An 18,394-nucleotide genomic window follows, 5' to 3' on the forward strand; every position below is an offset into this window, starting at 1 on the left:
TAAAATAGGATCTAACTTCTCCAGTGTTATAGGATCTGAGATACTAATGCCACATTTGGGATCTCACATAAACTCTGCTGAGTCATAATGCTGGGATAAGATCACTCTAACTTGGGCAGATGGAGTCATGTAAACAAAATGTGCTCATGTGTCCAGTCTGCTGGGCAAGAGCGTTATTGAATTACGTTTGGTTTCAGCAAACAGTACCTTGAAAATAGCAATAAAGATCTGAGGTTTCACTCCAGCCCTGGCAATGTCATTACAACTTTGAGTATGCCTTTGATTAGAGCCAGGCAAAAATGACTGAGCAATATCCATGCAGAAATACAACAGCACCCCATCGTGAGAGGTCCCTGTTAAAAGATTAAAGTATGACTAAGGTCACTTACAATGCCATTTGCCATTTCATTGTCTCCATTTTAACTAGCTCTGTTACCATGGTTACATGACAAGCCATTGGTCAAATACCTCTCCCATTACATAATGATGAAGGGACCCGACCAGACAGACGTGTGGACCGAGGGGTTTGCCAATGCCCTCTGTCTCGCTATTTAAGGACCTTTATTTCGGCAAACGCTGCATAATTAAAACAGGGGGAATTCATTTGATGAGGGAGAAAAGATGACTCTCCGGTTTCAGAGCGAAGGAAATGTTTGAAAAGTGAATGGGCTCATTTCCAGGGCATTGAGTTCGGAAAGAGCACTTGTGACCATAAAAGGTTCTGATTCTCAGTGGCCTCTGTGTTCTTTCCCCTGAGATGACCAGTAGAATATCCTGAGGGGAATGTGGGAGTAGGAGGGGCTAGCCTATATCTACTGTGGCGTGCAGGCAGTAACGGTCATCGTACCATACCTTGCTGTATGGAGGGAGCTCTCAACATCTGTTTATAGTATGAGTAGTATAGGCCACATTCTGTCCGAAAGGAGATTTCACGCTCAACTTCCTGAAATATAAGTAGAGATGGAAATACATTTACAAAACATGAAACAATATAAAAAAAAACAAAAGATGAGTTATTCATATGGAAAACAGGTACAGCACATTTGGAAAGTATTTTTCCACATTTTGTTATGGTTACAGCCTTATTCTAAAATTGATTAAATACACCCACCCCCATCAATCTAAACATAATACCCCACAAAAACAGGTTTTTAGAATAGAAAATAAAAAACTGAAATATCACATTTAAAGTCAAGGGGTCTGAATACTTTCCGAATGCACTGTATATGGCAAAACTTTACAGAAAATGTTCAATGCCACAGCCATTAATACCGTCGGGGCCATAAACATTTAGACAATAATAGACAGGTGCAGTAAAAATCTTTGGTTAAGAATGAGAAAGTGCAATATAACGTCCTCCCCTGAGACATCGTGCTGGATACGCAACATTTTGATGTCCTGTGGGAAATGACAGCTAGTACGAGACCTGCAAATGGATGCACACGGGAAGGATATAAAAGAGATTACGCCTCTTTAGAAGCTTCTAGAATTCAAAAAAGAAAAACTGAAAACATGTAACCACAATACAGCCACTCCAACATTTGCAAAATTGAATTTGAACATTGAAACAATCTCCAGTGATCACATAGTAATGGATATACTGGGAGTCGGGATGACAGACATGAGACAGCCTAGTTAAATAAAGGTTAAATAAAATACATTTTAAAAAAGACAGGCAGGGAGCTTCTCTTTTTTTGATTATGATTAGTATCCATGATTATGGATATATACAAAGATATATCAAGAGTGATTGTGTTAGCTGTGTTGTTTGCTAGCTCCTCTGAATAACAGTGTCCCGAAGAGAGAGCACAACTTCTTTGCCAGCTGAAATCAAGCATCATCGGCTCCATGTTATAGATGTATCCAAATAAACGTCACTAGAAAACAGCTTAAACAAGCGAAAATGCAGCTAATTTGCTGTAACTATGGCTACACTCTTTTACTTGACTGTACATTTGCCGTAGTATGCTAGCTAGCAAGCAAAGGATAAGAACGTTGCCAGCCAATATGGCAACCGAACCGATAGAACAAACAACCAGCAGGTTTGAATAGCAACCCTAGATTTGTGTCGGGACTATATCTTGTGGGAGGAAGAAATAGTATGAATAAATTCATCAAAATGAAATTTGAATGAAAATATGTACAATTATTATTTGAATATGTTGGTAACCCGTTGTATAAAAGTGATACTGCCTTCAGAGCCGGTGTTTGGGGGGATATATTGGCACCGTTGGCCAGCCTTCGACTTCGTCTCGGGCCTAACAACACCCGTGCCAATATATCTCCCAAGCACCGGCTTTTCTGGCATTATCACTTAAATAAATGGTACCGCAGTCGAGTATCTGACCAAATCGAGCGTCTAACCACATTTCACAATATTTTAGTTCTGGGTTAACAAAGATTATCTTGCCAATGACCATTTCTTCAATAGTTGCATATTTTAAAGAATGTTAAGCTGTATTGCAAGTACTTTCCAGAAAGGGCAAAATCATCCCATTATACAAAAGGGGTGTACCGGGCTCCCTGTCAGGGTTGATGACATCAGCAGAACACAGCTTACCTTGAGGTGAGAAAACCACAGCAGGTTCTCATGTATGGAGTAAACACACCAGGCATGAGCCAGCCCAGTCAGCACAGCCAATACCAACCCTGCTGCTATGACAACAGTCTGCCAAGGCCACAGAGGTGGAATGCTCAGATGGTACCAATTCTGGGAATCTCTCCCAGAGTCTTCTCTTTCACTGACCCTTAAACCCCCTCTTGCTCCACCACAACTTTCAGCAGACACATCATCCTGAGAGATGCTCCAGTATCTCGCCAGCTTGCGCAGTCCTCTCTTGCGTATTTCCATGTCTGGAGGCAGGGTTTCTCATGCACGTCTTGTCTCTAACATCCAGCAGTCACCCACTGATGAGAAAGTACCCAGGTGGAGTCACGATAAGAACCTCTCCACGTGACCAAGTTTTACACCCAAGCGCACTCCTCTCACGGTCCAGCAAACAGTCTGAGAAAAACAGGCCACTCTCTCTGTTTCGTTGTTCCCCGGTCACTCTTTTTTTAAACTGCCCAACATGTCTAATAACCAGTTGATCAAAAGAAAAGAAAAAAAGAAAGCAATCAGATTAGTTTTACAAGGCCATTAAAAAGCCTTTAATTAAAAGCGAAACAATCTGCAGCGAACACGTCTGAGGGACCAGCTCGCTCCGTGATCTGGAAGACAACTGAAATTGCCGGATAGGGAAGGCAAAACAAACCCACAACTGGTGACCTCTCGGCACATCTATAAAGAAAAAGAGAGAGAGAAAGGAAAGAGCCATAGACAAAAGCCTGGAACACCATTTGGAAAATGTTAACATGTTTTTTCAGACCGCTTAAACATTTCCAAAAGCGGAGTGAGAGAGAGAAGTGGACTGAAATAAGCTCCGGTAGGTGCTACAACTGTCACCGACATGACTTCACACGTGATGAATTTAGTAGGCCTGGGCGCAGCTGCCACTCTGTGAACAGCGATGTCCCAAAGGAAATAACTAAGTGACACGCCTGCCTTTCAGAAACACTACAGTAACATGGTCAACGTAGAGCCAAAACTGACCCAACATGTGGACTGTGCTTAAAAACCATATGGAATCATTAAAGTCGGCCTCTTTCAAAAACGAGCCAGACTCCCAAACAAAGCAGACATGGCCGACCTTCTCCCATGCAGCCCTCTGAAGTCACAATAGATTAACTGCAACAATCACCACTGACTCCACTGGCACCAAGAAATGGAAATGAATAAATCAGCACGTTCAATTCCCCACTAAAGCCTGATTCAGTCAAGAGGCATTGTTCCTGAGGAAAGATGATGAAACATAAGGGGAGGAAAAAAGTAGATTGTGTCTCTATCGCATGGTTTATCCCGGATCATGGTCATCTCTACCAGACATCAGAACAAAGCATGAATCATATAAGATGGTCCCGGTAGTCATAGGATACCACTGCCGTCTAGGCTGTTCAGTGTTGTTGCTTTTTCCACAGTGTGGATTTCATAGAAAGCCACAACTAGAATAGCATTAACAGGCATCAGGCGTCACACACACACTTTTCTGGGAAACTGCTAGGCTCACAATGTGCAGTGATGTCATCCTCTTGAACACTGTGTTAAATAAACACATGGAGTTTGAATAGAGGGGAGTCGCTGCTGCCAGCTCTGTAAAGTGACCCGTATATATTATAAATGAGAACATCTGTCTACCTTCACAGATAGACAGAGGCAGAGAACTGGAAAACAACACAAAGACAAGAAACCCGAATAGAATCAAATATGTGCATCCACGCAGGTTAGCTCAATTAGGTGTGCGCTTTGATTTCCATGACACACTGGCAAATTATTCACAGCTTGGATGCGTGTGTGAGCTGAGTCGGGCCGTGCATTTGTGTGGGAGGTATACACCTGGACTCTCAGAGAAAACACAGCAACCGGGAGAAGAGAGCACCGTGACGGAAAACCTGTTGAATACCACTGCTCGTGACAACATCAACGCCCTGGAATTATTGAGGAGGGAGGCCTGACAATAAGCTCAAAATGTGGTCCACCTAATGACGTCCCAGACCATAGGAAAGGCACTTCACGTCAGACTGAACATGACATACTATCCTTGGACAGAATCATATGTTCTTTTATACTGTTCTGGGAGGTTCTTTTACCGGCTCAGGGTGGATTTGGTAACAACCATTGGCTTGTTGTGAAAAGGTGTGAAAAGTCTATCTGATTTGAAAGACGTGGAGAATCCATCTGTCTGCTTCAGCATGAGGTGTTTATGGCATTAGGGAATCCAACGAAGGACATAGATCATGACTCCAGATTTATCATAGAAGTTACACTTCATCAAGATCTCTTCCGTTCTAAACCAAATTCGTTATTGCTAACAACTTGACTCTATGATTTCCAACGTGAAGTTGACGAGGGGTGGGGTGCAGGACAGTCAGGTGACAGCGGTCATACAGAGAGGCCATCTCCGGTGATTCTCACCTTAATGTTGGAAAACCATAGGTCATTTTCATGGAGCGTAGCCACATAGATGCAGGACAGCATGCCAAGACTAATTCCCACACTCCAACCTATGGCAACCCATAGCACTGTCCTCCATGTCCATACGCCTGAAGAGAGAATAGCATAACACAAAACAATATTAAAATGTCTCCATTGATAGCCCATACAACTTTGCCTAAACAAGGTTCTCGTATGTATGCATGTTGCGTTGACCAATGTGACACCACACCTAACAGGGTGCTGGGGATGACCGAGGAGGCAACAAGAGATACTGAGATAGGGTGCATAAAATGCAGGTTTTTTTATCTAATTTGCTAAATACAAATTGTGACTTGAGAAAACAAACCAATACTGAGATAGAGTGCATAGACGAAATTGATAAATTAATTGAAATGAAAAATGTCTCAACTTTAAAAAAATAAAAAAAAAATTTTTTTTTTTTGAAAAGGTGCAGGAACAGAACATACATAGCTTAACAGACAAGAAGGGGGTTGACAGAGAGAATATATGGGGAGTGGCTACTGCCATTCTCTTCCTGAAGGCAGGTTTGCAAACATTCATTTTAAATACACACGATGCATGATATGAAGTCTGAATGTACTGATCAAATTTGAAAGACAAAGTTATTTTGGCATTAGCAGTACACAAAATCAGTGAATTAAAAGGTACTTTGCTATTTAAACACGTCAAGGGAAAAGAGTTCCCTCGTGGTGAACAGGGGGGTGGGGTGGCATTTCCCAACGCCTCTCCAGGAATATACTTGAGTATCAAAATTTACCTGGGACCTCCTTTAACAGAACACAACCGGCATCCATGATGCGCAGACATGGAGCTGGTAACCGCAGAGACACGGAGGTAAACATGACATTATATAGAACCTTTACTGTTTGTTGAGAATGATAATGGTTAACCGATGAAAGTTAGATGGAGTGAAATTACACCAGTGACAATGTAAACCATGAAGCATGCATTCAACAGAGAAACAATGATAACAAATGGCAAGATCCTATTTCTGCAATCAAGTTATGGTATATAAGAAACAAAAGCAATGTGTCACGTCCTCATATCTATATTATGTGTATCACCATGTGTATTAGTGTAAAGTGACTGCTAACGTGCATAAATTATAAAGGATATCTGTTCGGCAGGAGTTTTTACTGCGCTGTCCTCGGTGCGACCTTCACACACTCTCCCTCCAGCTGTCGGGCCACCGGGGGAAGGAAATCAGCTGTGGCATTGTCCTTGCCAGGGACTTGGCTGATTGTGAATCTGTAGGGCTGCGCAGAAAGGTACCAGTGGGTGATGAGAGCATTCAAATCCTTCATCCTGTCCATCCACTGCAGAGCCTGGTCTTCCGTCTCCAATGAGAACTCCAAGGAGATGGAAACTAAATGAATCCAGAGCCAACTTGACTGCCAGGCACTTCTTCTCCACTGTCGAAAACAGAGCCTCTCTCTCTCTCGAGAACAACTGATGTAGGCAATAGGATGGCAGTCTCCCGGCTCACCCTGAATATCAGCTCCTGCACCACAATCAGAGGCATCAGTTTGCATGGTAAAAGTATTGTCATAATCAGGACTGTACAGCACAAGTTGCTTTACTCAGAGCTTCATTGACATCCTTGAAGGCTGTCTCTGCCTCTGTTTTCCACTGAACATTGTTTAGACAGGTTCTCTTTGTCAGATCTGTAAGAACGGCAGTTCTGGCAGAAAAGGTAGGGACAAATCTGCGATACCAATCTGACATTCCATGGAACAACCAGGACTCAGAGGTCTTGATCTGGGGGAGAGGACATATCTCAATGGCCTGGACTTTCTTCACCTGGGGCTTGATGATGCCATTCCCGATCACATACCCAAGGTACACAGTCTCAGTCCTGGCAAAGGCACATTTGGATGCACTGCCTGAACGTGCTGAAAGACCACCTTCAGATTAATTTCCCAGGTGGAGCTGTGGATGACAACATCATTGATGTAGGCTGAAGCAAAATCTGACAGACCGGATAATACCTGATTGATGAGCTGCCGAAAGGTGGCAGGGGCTCAGTGACATCCAAACGGCATGTGAAAAACACAAAGACAGTTAACACTTTCGGGAGTACAGAAATTGGGGCGGCAGGTAGCCTAGTGGTTAGAGCATTGGGCCAGCAACCGAAAGGTTGCTGGATCGAATCCCCGAGCTGACAAATTAAAAATCTGTCATTCTGCCCCTGAGAAAGGCAGTTAACCCACTGGTCCCCGAAGATGTGGATGTCAATTAAGGCAGCCACCCGCACCTCTCTGATTCAGAGGGATTGGGTTAAATGAGGAAGACGTGGATGTCGATGAAGGCAGCCACCCGCACCTCTCTGATTCAGAGGGGTTGAGTTAAATGAGGAAGACATGGATGTCGATTAAGGCAGCCACCCGCACCTCTCTGATTCAGAGGGGTTGGGTTAAATGAGGAAGACATGGATGTCGATTAAGGCAGCCACCCGCACCTCTCTGATTCAGAGGGGTTGGGTTAAATGATACATTTCAGTTGAAGTTTTACAACGTAAGTGGCAAAAGGAAGGAGAATAATTATTCTGTCAAGGAAAATATATATATTTTTAAGTAGAGGCTTAGAAACATCACAGTGTGTAAATGATAACATTTGTAGTGCAGGTAATGAAGAGTTTGATTAAAATGATGGAAGTGAATTCTGGAATTCAACGATTAACTAAACAAATTAGCAAAAGCTGTGTGCATTGAGGAAATAGGCGCCTGGCTCAAATAAAAGCCTGTCTATCCCTCATCTATTGTGAGGAAATACACCTACATGATAAGTTGGAAGTCTATAGGTCAAACAGGGTGGCAGATAAGGAAATCAGTCAATTTAAATTAATTTAAATTCTTTATGTTCTAATCTATGGATTTCACATGACTGGGAATACAGATCTGCATCTGTGATGCATTTAAAAAAAGGGTAGGGGCAAGGATCAGAAAACCAGTCAGTATCAGATGTGACCACCATTTGTCTCGTTCAGCACGGCACACTCCTTCTTTTAGAGTTGATCAGGCTGCTGATGGTGGCCTTGCCCCACTCCTCTTCAATGGCTGTGCAAAGTTGCTGGATATCGGCGGGCACTATAACACGCTGTCGTACACGTCGATCCAGAGCATCCCAAACATGCTCAATGGGTGACATGTCTGACGAGTATACAGGCCATGGAAGAAATGGGACATTTTCAGCTTCCAGGAATTGTGTACAGATCCTTACGACATGGGGCAGTGAATTATCATGCTGAAACATGAGGCGATGGCGTCGGATGAATGGCATGACAATGGCCGTCAGGATCACATCACGATCTCTGTGCATTCAAATAACCATCGATAAAATGCAATTGGTGTTCAGTGTCTGTAGCTGAAGCCTGCCCATACCATTATCCCACCATGGGGCACTCTGTTCACAACTTTGACATCAGCAAAACGCACGCCCACACAATGGCATACACGCTGTCTGCCATCTGCCCGATACAGTTGAAACTGGGATTCATCCATGAAGAGCACACTTCTCCAGCGTGCCAATGGCCGTCAACGGTGAGCATTTGCCCACTGAAGTCAGTTATGACGCCAAAACTGCAGTCAGATCAAGACCCAGGTGAGGACGACGAGCACACAGATGAGCTTCCCTGAGATGGTTTCTGACAGTTTGTGACAAAATTCTTTGGTTGTGGCTGGTCTCTGACAATCCCGCTGGTGAAGTAGCCGGATGTGGAGCTCCTGGGCTAGCGTGGTTACACGTGGTCTGCGGTTGTGAGGCCATTTGGACAACATACTGCCAAATTATCTAAAACGACGCTGGAGGCGTCTCTTATGGTAGAGAAATTAACATTCAATTATCTGGCAACAGCTCTGGGGGACATTCCTGCAGTCAGCATGCCAATTGCACGCTCCCTCAAAACACGGAGACATCTGGGGCATTGTGTTGTGTGACAGACAAAACTGCACATTTTAGAGTGCCTTTTTATTGTCCCCAGCACAAGATGCACCTGTGTAATGATCATGCTGTTTAATCAGCTTCTTGATAATCCATCCACCTGACAGGTGTGGCATATCTTGACAAGGAAGAAATGCTCACTAACAGGGCCGTAAAGAAATTAGTGCAACATTTGAGAGAAATAATATTTTTGTGTCAATGGAACATTTCTGGGATATTTTATTTAAGCTCATGAAACATGGGACCAACACTTTACATATTGCATTGCATATTTTTTGTTCAGTGTAATATCCATAAGGAAGATCAGGTAGACAGCAGTTTAAGACATAAGCAGCAGACACATCCAAATACATGTTTGTATTTAAGCACAAGGAACTGAATCACATGAGCCTAACTAAGCTATAGAGAGATATTCACAGAGTATGCAAACATTAAAAATACCTGCTCTTTCCATGACATAGACTGACCAGGTGAATGCAGCTGAAAGCTATGATCCCTTATGGTTGTTACTTGTTAAATCCACTTCAAAATCAGTGTAGATGAAGTGGAGGAGAGAGGTTAAAGAAGGACTTGTAAGCCTTGAGACAATTGAGACATGGATTGTACAGTGGCAAGAAAAAGTATGTGAAACCTTTGGAATTACGAGAATTTCTGCATAAATTTGACATAGATGAAGATCAGATCACAACAATAGACAGTGTGCTTAAACGCATTTCTTGTCTATATTGAATACATCATTTAAACATTCACAGTGTAGGTTGGAAAAACTATGTATGTAAACCCCTAGGCTAATGACTTCTCCAAAAGCTAATTGGAGTCAGGAGTCAACTAACCTGAGACGAATCAATGAGACGAGATAGAGCTGCCCTGCCCCATAAAAAACACTCACAAAATGTGAGTTTGCTATTCACAAGAAGCATTGCCTAACGTGAGCCATGCCTCAAACAAAACATCTCAGAAGACCTAAGATTAAGAATTGTTGCCTTGCATAAAGCTGGAAAGGGTTACAAAAGTAACTCTAAAAGTCAGTCCACGATAAGACAAATTGTCTATAAATGGAGAAATTTCAGCACTGTTGCTACTCTCCGTCCTGCAAAGATGACTGCAAGAGCCCCCCTTCAGAATGCTCGATGAGGTTAAGAAGAATTCTAGTGTGTCAGCTAAAGACTTACAGAAATCTCTGGAACATGCTAACATCTCTGTTGACGAGTCTAAAATACGTAAAACACTAAACAAGAATGGGGTTCATGGGAGGACACCATGGAAGGAGCCACTGCTGTCCAAAAAAAACATTTCTGCCAGTCTGAAGTCTGCAAAAAAGCACCTGAATGTTCCGTAGTGCTACTGGCAAAATAATCTGTGGACAGATGAAACTAAAGTTGTGTTGTTTGGAAGGAACACAACACTATGTGTGGAGAAAAAAAGGCACAGCACACCAACATCATTCCAACTGTAAACTTTGGTGAAGGGAGCATCATGGTTTGGGGCAGCTTTGCTGCCTCAGGGCCTGGACAACTTGCTATCGTCGATGGAAAATGAATTCCCAAGTTTATCAAGACATTTTGCAGGAGAATGTGAGGCTGTCTGCCAATTGAAGCTCAACAGACGTTAGGTGATGCAACAGGACAAAAGGAAAAAAAGACAAAGTAAATCAACAACATAAAGGCTTGAACAGAAGAAAATACGCCGTCGAGAGTGGCCCAGACAGGCCTGACAACAACCCAATTGAGATGCTCAAGAGAGGGGTTCACACCAGACATCCCAAGAATATGTTGGAATTGAAACAGTTTTGTTAAGAGGAATGGTCCAAAATTCCTCCTGACTATTGTGCAGGTCTGATACGTATCTAGAGAAAATGTTTGGTTGAGGTTTTTGCTGCCAAAGGAGCGTCAACCTGTTATTATATCCAAGGGTTCACATACTTTTTCCAACCTGCACTGTGAATGTTTACATGATGTGTTCAATAAAGACATGAAAAATTATAAATTGTTTGTGTGTTATTAGTTTAAGCAGACTGTGTTTGTCTATTGTTGTGACTTAGATGAAGATCAGATAACATTTTATGATCAATTTATGCAGAAATCCAGGTAATTCTAAAGGGTTCACATACTTTTTCTAGCCACTGTATGTGTGTCATTCAGAGGGTGAATTGGCAAGACAATAACTGTATGAGCCTTTGGTAGTAGGTGCCAGACGTACAGGTGTGTCAAGAACTGCAACGCTGCTAGGTTTTACGAGCAACAGTTTCTTGTGTGTATCTAGAATGATCAACCACCCAGCCAACTTGACACAACTGGGGTGTTGTGACTTGACTTTAACAACAATATGAAGACTGTTATTTACCTAATTAGCTGAGTTTAATTTTTACCCAATTAAATTAATCATGTAACAATTAACTCATTGGGATCTGGGGCACCACGAAAGCAGTTCTTTAAAAAGTTACCATCTCCTGAATTAAACTCTAAAAAGGGTCTTTACCTATCACTTCTATAAACGGTCAACTTATTGATCATAACCTCGTATCATATCATCATTCTGAACAGTGGTAACCTCCTTGCATCTGCAAATACCCAATTTGTTTAGCCTGATGTCAGTACTAAACAAATTGATTTAATCTATTTACTAGATAATTAATAACACGATAAACATACACACTTAATACGTTAAAAACAGGTCCCTAGCAGAATGACAACAACGTGGCTTCTTGCGACAAAAGAGATGGAGAGGGGGAGCAGAGAGAGACAGACACACTTAACATTGGTAAATTTAGAAACTACTCTCACTTACAGTAATCCTATACCTTTGCACACAAACCGCCGCCCTCTTTGAGTAAGAAATCATTCATGTATTTACAGGTAATGACTTGGTTCGCCAGATCGCTCTTGGTGGACAGGGGCGCCTTAGAAAGGGAGTTGGGCCGTTTCCATGCACGCTAGTAAGGCTCTGATTGTCCAAAATTGTTTTCAATTTTCATGTTGTCTTTCTTTGTAGTTTTCCGGTATCCGGTGACTTGTCATGTAGTCCTGAACAGCAATATGATGGTTTGAGCAGCGTAGTAGAATGGTCCTACTTACATTTCAAAGATACTTTACTTAGGACAGCTAATCAGCCGTACCAGTGATTGTCCGGGAGGTGAGTTTATCGACTCTACATCTACCATAGTTCAAACTACTTTAAAACATGCAGGTGTATGCTTTTCTGGTCTGATATGTACATTTCTTTACCCATAATTTATGCAGTTTGTTAGAAAGGGGCGGTCCCGTCAGGTTGACACGATCTCTGACCTCACTCGGGTGCAGTGGCCACCTGTGCACAGTTATAAAAAAACAATTCTCTTACAGCTACCCAAATCATATACCTCTCTTAACAAAAACACTTTCATCATGTTTCAAATCACAAGCACAACGCATAGTATGGAAACTTCGCACATGTCGTGGGTATACTTTTCAAGTTACAGTATTTCCTTTATAACATTTTTTATGACATCGCAAAATCACAAACAAAATGACATTAGCGCGCTATAGATCGCCTCTGAACATTCCCCACATTCTACGTTAAAAATATTGTTCCAGTAGTGGCTTTTGAAGGTGATAAAAAAAGTCGCTTGAAAATAAAGAACATTCCTTTGGTGAATATTGGAGAGGGAGACCTCAAACTTCTCTGTTTGATTTTCAGCAGGACGTGAATTGTTAATCACCACTAGTTCGTTTCTTACACCGCCTGGTGTAGAGGTCCTGGATGGCAGGCAGCTTAGCCACAGTGATGTGCTGGGCCGTACGCACTGCCCTCTGTAGTGCCTTGCGGTCAGAGGCCGAGCATTTGCCGTACATGGCAGTAATGCAACCAGTCAGGATGCTCTCGATGTTGCAGCTGTAGAACCTTTTGAGGATCTCAGGACCATTGCCAAATTTTTTTAGTTTCCTGAGGGGGAATAGGCTTTGTCGTGCCCTCTTCAAGATTGTCTTGGTGTGTTTGGACCATTCTAGTTTGTTGTTGATGTGTACACCAAGGAACATGAAGCTCTCAACCTGGTCCACAACAGCCCCGTCGATTAGAATGGGGGCGTGCTCAGTCCTCAGTTTCCTGTAGTCCACAATCATCTCCTTAGTCTTGGTTACGTTGAGGGATAGGTTGTTATTCTGGCACCACCCGGCCAGGTCTCTGACCTCCTCCCTATAGGCTGTCTCGTCATTGTCGGTGATCAGACCTACTACTGTTGTGTCGTCTGAAAACTTAATGATGGTGTTGGAGTTGTGCCTGACAATGCAGTCGTGGGTGAACAGAGAGTACAGGAGGGGACTGAGCATGCAACACAGGGGAGCTCCAGTGTTGAGGATCAGCGTGGCAGATGTGTTGCTACCTACAATCACCACCTGGGGGCGGCCCGTCAGGAAGTCCAGGATCCAGATTCAGAGGGAGGTGTTTAGTCCCAGGATCCTTAGCTTAGTGATGAGCTTTGAGGGTACTATGGTGTTGAACGCTGATCTGTAGTCAATGAATAGCATTCTCACATAAGTGTTCCTTTTGTCCAGGTGGGAATGGGCAGTGTGGAGTGCAATAGAGATTGCATCATCTGTGGATCTGTTTGGGCGGTATGCAAATTGAAGTGGGATACTGGTGTTTCTGGGATAATGGTGTTGATGTGAGCCATTACCAACCTTTCACAGCACTTCATGGCTACGGACGTGAGTGCTATGGGTCTGTAGTCATTTAGGCAGGTTGCCTTTGTGTTCTTGGTCACAGGGACTATGGTGGTATGCTTGAAACATGTTGGTATTACAGACACAATCAGGGACATGTTGAAAATGTCAGTGAAGACACCTGCCAGTTGGTCAGCACATGCCTGGAGCACACGTCCTGGTAATCCATCTGGCCCCGCAGCCTTGTGCATGTTGACCTATTTGAAGGTCTTACTCACGTCGGCTATGGAAAGCGTGATCATACAGTCGTCCGGGACAGCTGATGTTCTCATGCATGCCTCAGTGTTGCTTGCCTCGAAACGAGCATAGAAGTGATTTAGCTCGTCTGGTAGGCTGGTGTCACTTGGCAGCTCCTTGCTGTGCTTCCCTTTGTAGTCTGTAATAGTTTGCAAGCCCTGCCACATAAGACGAGCGTTGGAGCCAGTGTAATATGATTCAATCTTAGCCCTGTATTGACACTTTGACCGTTGGATCGTTCATCGCAGGGCAAAGCAGGATTTCTTGTAAGCTTCCGGGTTTCCGGGTTGCACCTTGAAAGCGGCAGCTCTACCCTTTAGCTCAGCGCGAATGTTGCCTGTAATCCATGGCTTCTGGTTGGGGTATGTACGTACAGTCACTGTGGGGACGATGTCCTCAATGCACTTATTGATAAAGCCAGTGACTGATGTGGTGTACTCCTCAATGCCATCAGAAGAATCCCAGAACATGTTCCAGTCTGTGATTGCAAAACAGTCCTGTAGTTTAGCATCTGCTTCATCTGACCACTTTTTTATAGACCGAGTCACTGGTGCTTCCTGCTTTAATTTTTGCTTGTAAGCAGGAATCAGGAGGATAAAGTTGTGGTCGGATTTACTAAATGGAGGGTGAGGGAGAGCTTTGAACGCATCTGTGTGTGGAGTACAGGTGATCTAGAATTGTTTTCCCTCTGGTTGCACATTTAACATGTTGATAGAAATTTGATAGAACTGTTTTAAGTTTCCCTGCATTAAAGTCTCCAGCCACCAGGAGCTCCGCCTCTGGGTGAGTGGTTTTCTGAGTGCTTATTTCCTTATACAGCTGACGGAGTGCAGTCTTAGTGTCATCATCTGTCTGTGGTGGTAAATAAACAGCCACGAAAAGTATAGCTGAAAACTCTCTAGGCAAGTAGTGTGGCCTGCAATTTATCATAATAAACTCTACTCAGGCGAGCAAAATCTAGAGACTTCCTTAGATTTTGTGCACCAGCTGTTGTTTACAAATATGCACAGATCCCCCCCCCCCCTCACACACTCGTCTTACCGGAGTGTGCTGTTCTAGCTTGCCAGTGGAGCGTATATCCCACTAGCTGAATATCCATGTCACCATTCAGCCACGATTCCGTGAAACATAGGATATTACAGTTTTTGATGTCCCGTTGGTAGGATATTCGTGATTGTACCTCGTCTAATTTATTGTCCAATGATTGTAATTGGCAAGTAGTATTGACGGTAACGGCAGCTTTCCCGGTGGCCTTCTCTGGGTCCTGACCAGGCATCTGGCTCTTTGTCCTCTGTATCTGCGTCACTTCCTCTTGCAAATAACGGGGATGTCGGTCCTGTGGGGTGTTTGGAGAATGTCTTGTAGAAAAAATCTTTGTCTAATCCGAGGTGAGTGATCGCTGTCCTGATATCCAGAAGCTATTTTTTTTCTCGTAAGATACGGTTGCAGAAACATTATGTACAAAATAAGTTACAAATAGCGTGAAAAAAAACACATAATAGCACAATTGGTTGGACGCCCGTAAAACTGCTGCTATTTCTTCCAGCGCCATTTTACTCTGGTGGACAGTCATGATAGTGGGAAGCATTGGAGTCAAAATGGGCCAGCATCCCTGTGGAATGCTTTCGGACACCTTGTAGTCCATGCCCCAACGAATTGAGGCTGTTCTGAGGGCAAATGGGGGGGAGGCAACTCAATTCTAGGAACGTTTGTTATACTCGGTGTATAGAGTTAAGCCAGGTTTAAGAACGGCCGCCATGTTAGTGTCCATATAGAACATTATTCTTGAAATGTTGGTGATGTAACAACACCATACGTTTTTATTGATTAGCATTCGGGATGATGTGTATCCAAGTCTTCTGTTGTAGTGTCAACAAATTGCATATCTGCTTTCACTGGACATCTTCATCGGTTTTGAAAACTATCAGAAATAAACAGTACAACACAGAAGTATCACTTAGCAATGGCTATGGAGGAGAAAGTGGTGCTCTCAGAACGTTCAACCGCATTGGCTTAACTCTCTTTATATACTGTATATTAGAGATGCACCGATGACATTTTTTGGCCGATACCGATATTTCCCTGCAAAAAAAAGAAAACGATAACCAATATATTAAAATAAAAAGCGGCCTTTTAAGCATTCTAGTACAGGTAAATATTTCTCTCACACACACAAGAATTTGTTCTTAAACTGACTTGCCTAGTTCAATAAAGGTTACACACACACCACACTGACCAAAAAGTTATTTTGTTGGCATTTACGTATGTCCCCATTACCAGTAAAACATAAGCAAAACCTATTTCTTTCACTTACTTGCTGTGCTGTTTCATTGTTCATTTGTTCAGTCGTTTCATTGTCAACCAGGACTTCATCATACATGTCAAGCTATGTCGGTCCGTGACCGCTCTTCCTCAGTGTGCACTCAGTGTCACCTGTGTCCGTTTCCATCTTGTCCAGCTGTGTATGTAACATTTCAGGTAATCCCTGTTTCTTGTCTGCATCGAAGTAGCGACACAGGGAAGTGGCTCAGAGAGAATGCCATGAATAGCTTGTTCACAGGCTCAAATACTTTAAGTTTTAACCCCACGGTCTGTGCCGGCAGTTTTGTTGAGCAGGCGTTTCAATGCCATGACAGAGGGTATCACGTCTGCTGCAGACACAGTTGATGAGCTTATTTCTCCAGTCAGTTGTCGAATGGTGCTAGGAGTGTGTTCATGTTTCAAACATTTTTTCAAATGTCATTGAAATGGCAGCAGCGGTATGAGAACGAGGACATTCTTGAGCAGTACTGCTTTCCTCAGTATGAAATCCTCGTCAACTCACTGTGCTTTCAGACTCAGCATGCTCATGGGGCTGACATCGCTGGTCCAAATGTCAATCGTGAAGCTAATGGCAGTGACGCCCATGGCAAGTACCTCATGGATGTGCTTCAACAATACTGTGCAACTCCGGTAGGGCAACATCTGAAAAATAGCACCTACTTGGTAGTGTGTACCAGTGCTCGACCAGTCGACAAAAGCCAACATCATCCACGACAGAGAACGGTCGATTGTCAAGGGCAATGAATTCCGTTATCTTGGCTTTAATGGAGTTTTCCTTTGAGTTGTCTCGTTGAAATGTTCTGACTGCTCGACTTGAACTTGTTTAGTTGTTGGAAGTGTGCGCTTAGTATTTTTCTTTTTTTCTTTTGTGTAGCTTTGACTTCGGTTTTGTACGTTGCCGTTAAACTAGACATCAGGCCAATGCCGATGTTGGCATTTTTAGCTAATATCTGCCATTTCTGATATGCTCACCGATATATCGTGCATCCCTACTGTATACAGTTGAAGTCGGAAGTTTACATACACCTTAGCTAAATACATTTAAACTCTGTTTTTCACAATTCCTGACATTTAGTAAAAATTCCCTGTCTTAGGTCAGTTAGGATCACCATTTTATATTAAGAATGTGAAATGTAAGAATAATAGTAGAGAGAATGATTTATTTCAGCTTTAATTTCTTTCATCACATTCCCAGTGGGTCAGAAGTTTACATACACTCAATTAGTATTTGGTAGCATTGCCTTTAAATTGTTTATCTTGGGTCAAACGTTCCAGGTAGCCTTACAGAAGCATCCCACAATAAGTTGGGTGAATTATGGCCCATTCCTCCTGACAGAGCTGGTGTAACTGAGTCAGGTTTGTAGGCCTCCTTGCTCGCACATGGTTTTTCAGTTCTGTCCACAAATTTTCTATGGAATTGAGGTCGGGGCTTTGTGATGGCCACACCAATACCTTGACTTTGTTGTCCTTAATCCATTTTGCCACAACTTTGGAAGTATGCTTGGGGTCATTGTCCATTTGGAACACCCATTTGCGACCAAGCTTTAACTTCCTGACTGATGTCTTGAGATGTTGCTTCAATATATCCACATAATTTTCCTACCTCATGATGCCATCTATTTTGTGAAGTGCACCAGTCCCTCCTGCAGCAAAGCACCCCCACAACATGATGCTGCCACCCCGGTGCTTCATGGTTCGTCTGGTGTTCATCGGCTTGCAAGCCTCCCCCTTTTTCCTTCAAACATCACGATGGTCAGTTGCATTTTTGTTTCATCAGACCAGAGGACATTTTTTCCAAAAAGTAAGATCTTTGTCCCCATGTGCAAACCGAAGTCTGGCTCTTTTATGGCATCATTTTCTGGAATTTTCCAAGCTGCTTATAAGCACATTCAACTTAGTGTATGTAAACTTCTGACCCACTAGAATTGTGATACACTGAATTATAAGTGAAATAATCTGTCTGTAAACAATTGTTGGAAATATTGTGTCATGCACAAAGTAGATGTCCTAACCGACTTGCAAAAACTATATTTTGTTCACAAGAAACTTGTGGAGTGGTTGAAAAACTAGTTTCAATGACTCCAACCTAAGTGAATGTAAACTTCCGACATCAACTGTATGGCTCTGGTTCAACCTAATAATC

The 18,394-nt window shown here is 42.9% G+C and overlaps 1 protein-coding gene across 2 annotated transcripts in view; it reads right to left on the reverse strand.

The window, feature by feature from the left end:
• The window catches only part of LOC135504741 (protein C-mannosyl-transferase DPY19L3-like), a 41,290-nt gene that overhangs the window by 17,623 nt on the left and 5,273 nt on the right, over positions 1-18,394 (reverse strand). The window contains exons 3-4 of one of the 2 annotated variants that reach the window (XM_064923568.1): positions 5,012-5,139; positions 853-943 (exon numbers count right to left, since the gene is read on the reverse strand). In XM_064923568.1, the coding sequence (XP_064779640.1) occupies positions 853-943; positions 5,012-5,139 (219 nt within the window). The remainder of the gene's footprint in view (positions 1-852; positions 944-5,011; positions 5,140-18,394) is intronic. The other variant, XM_064923578.1, reaches the window with a different exon arrangement.

Source organism: Oncorhynchus masou, chromosome 2 (genome assembly GCF_036934945.1).
Source record: "Oncorhynchus masou masou isolate Uvic2021 chromosome 2, UVic_Omas_1.1, whole genome shotgun sequence".
NCBI lineage: Eukaryota > Metazoa > Chordata > Actinopteri > Salmoniformes > Salmonidae > Oncorhynchus > Oncorhynchus masou.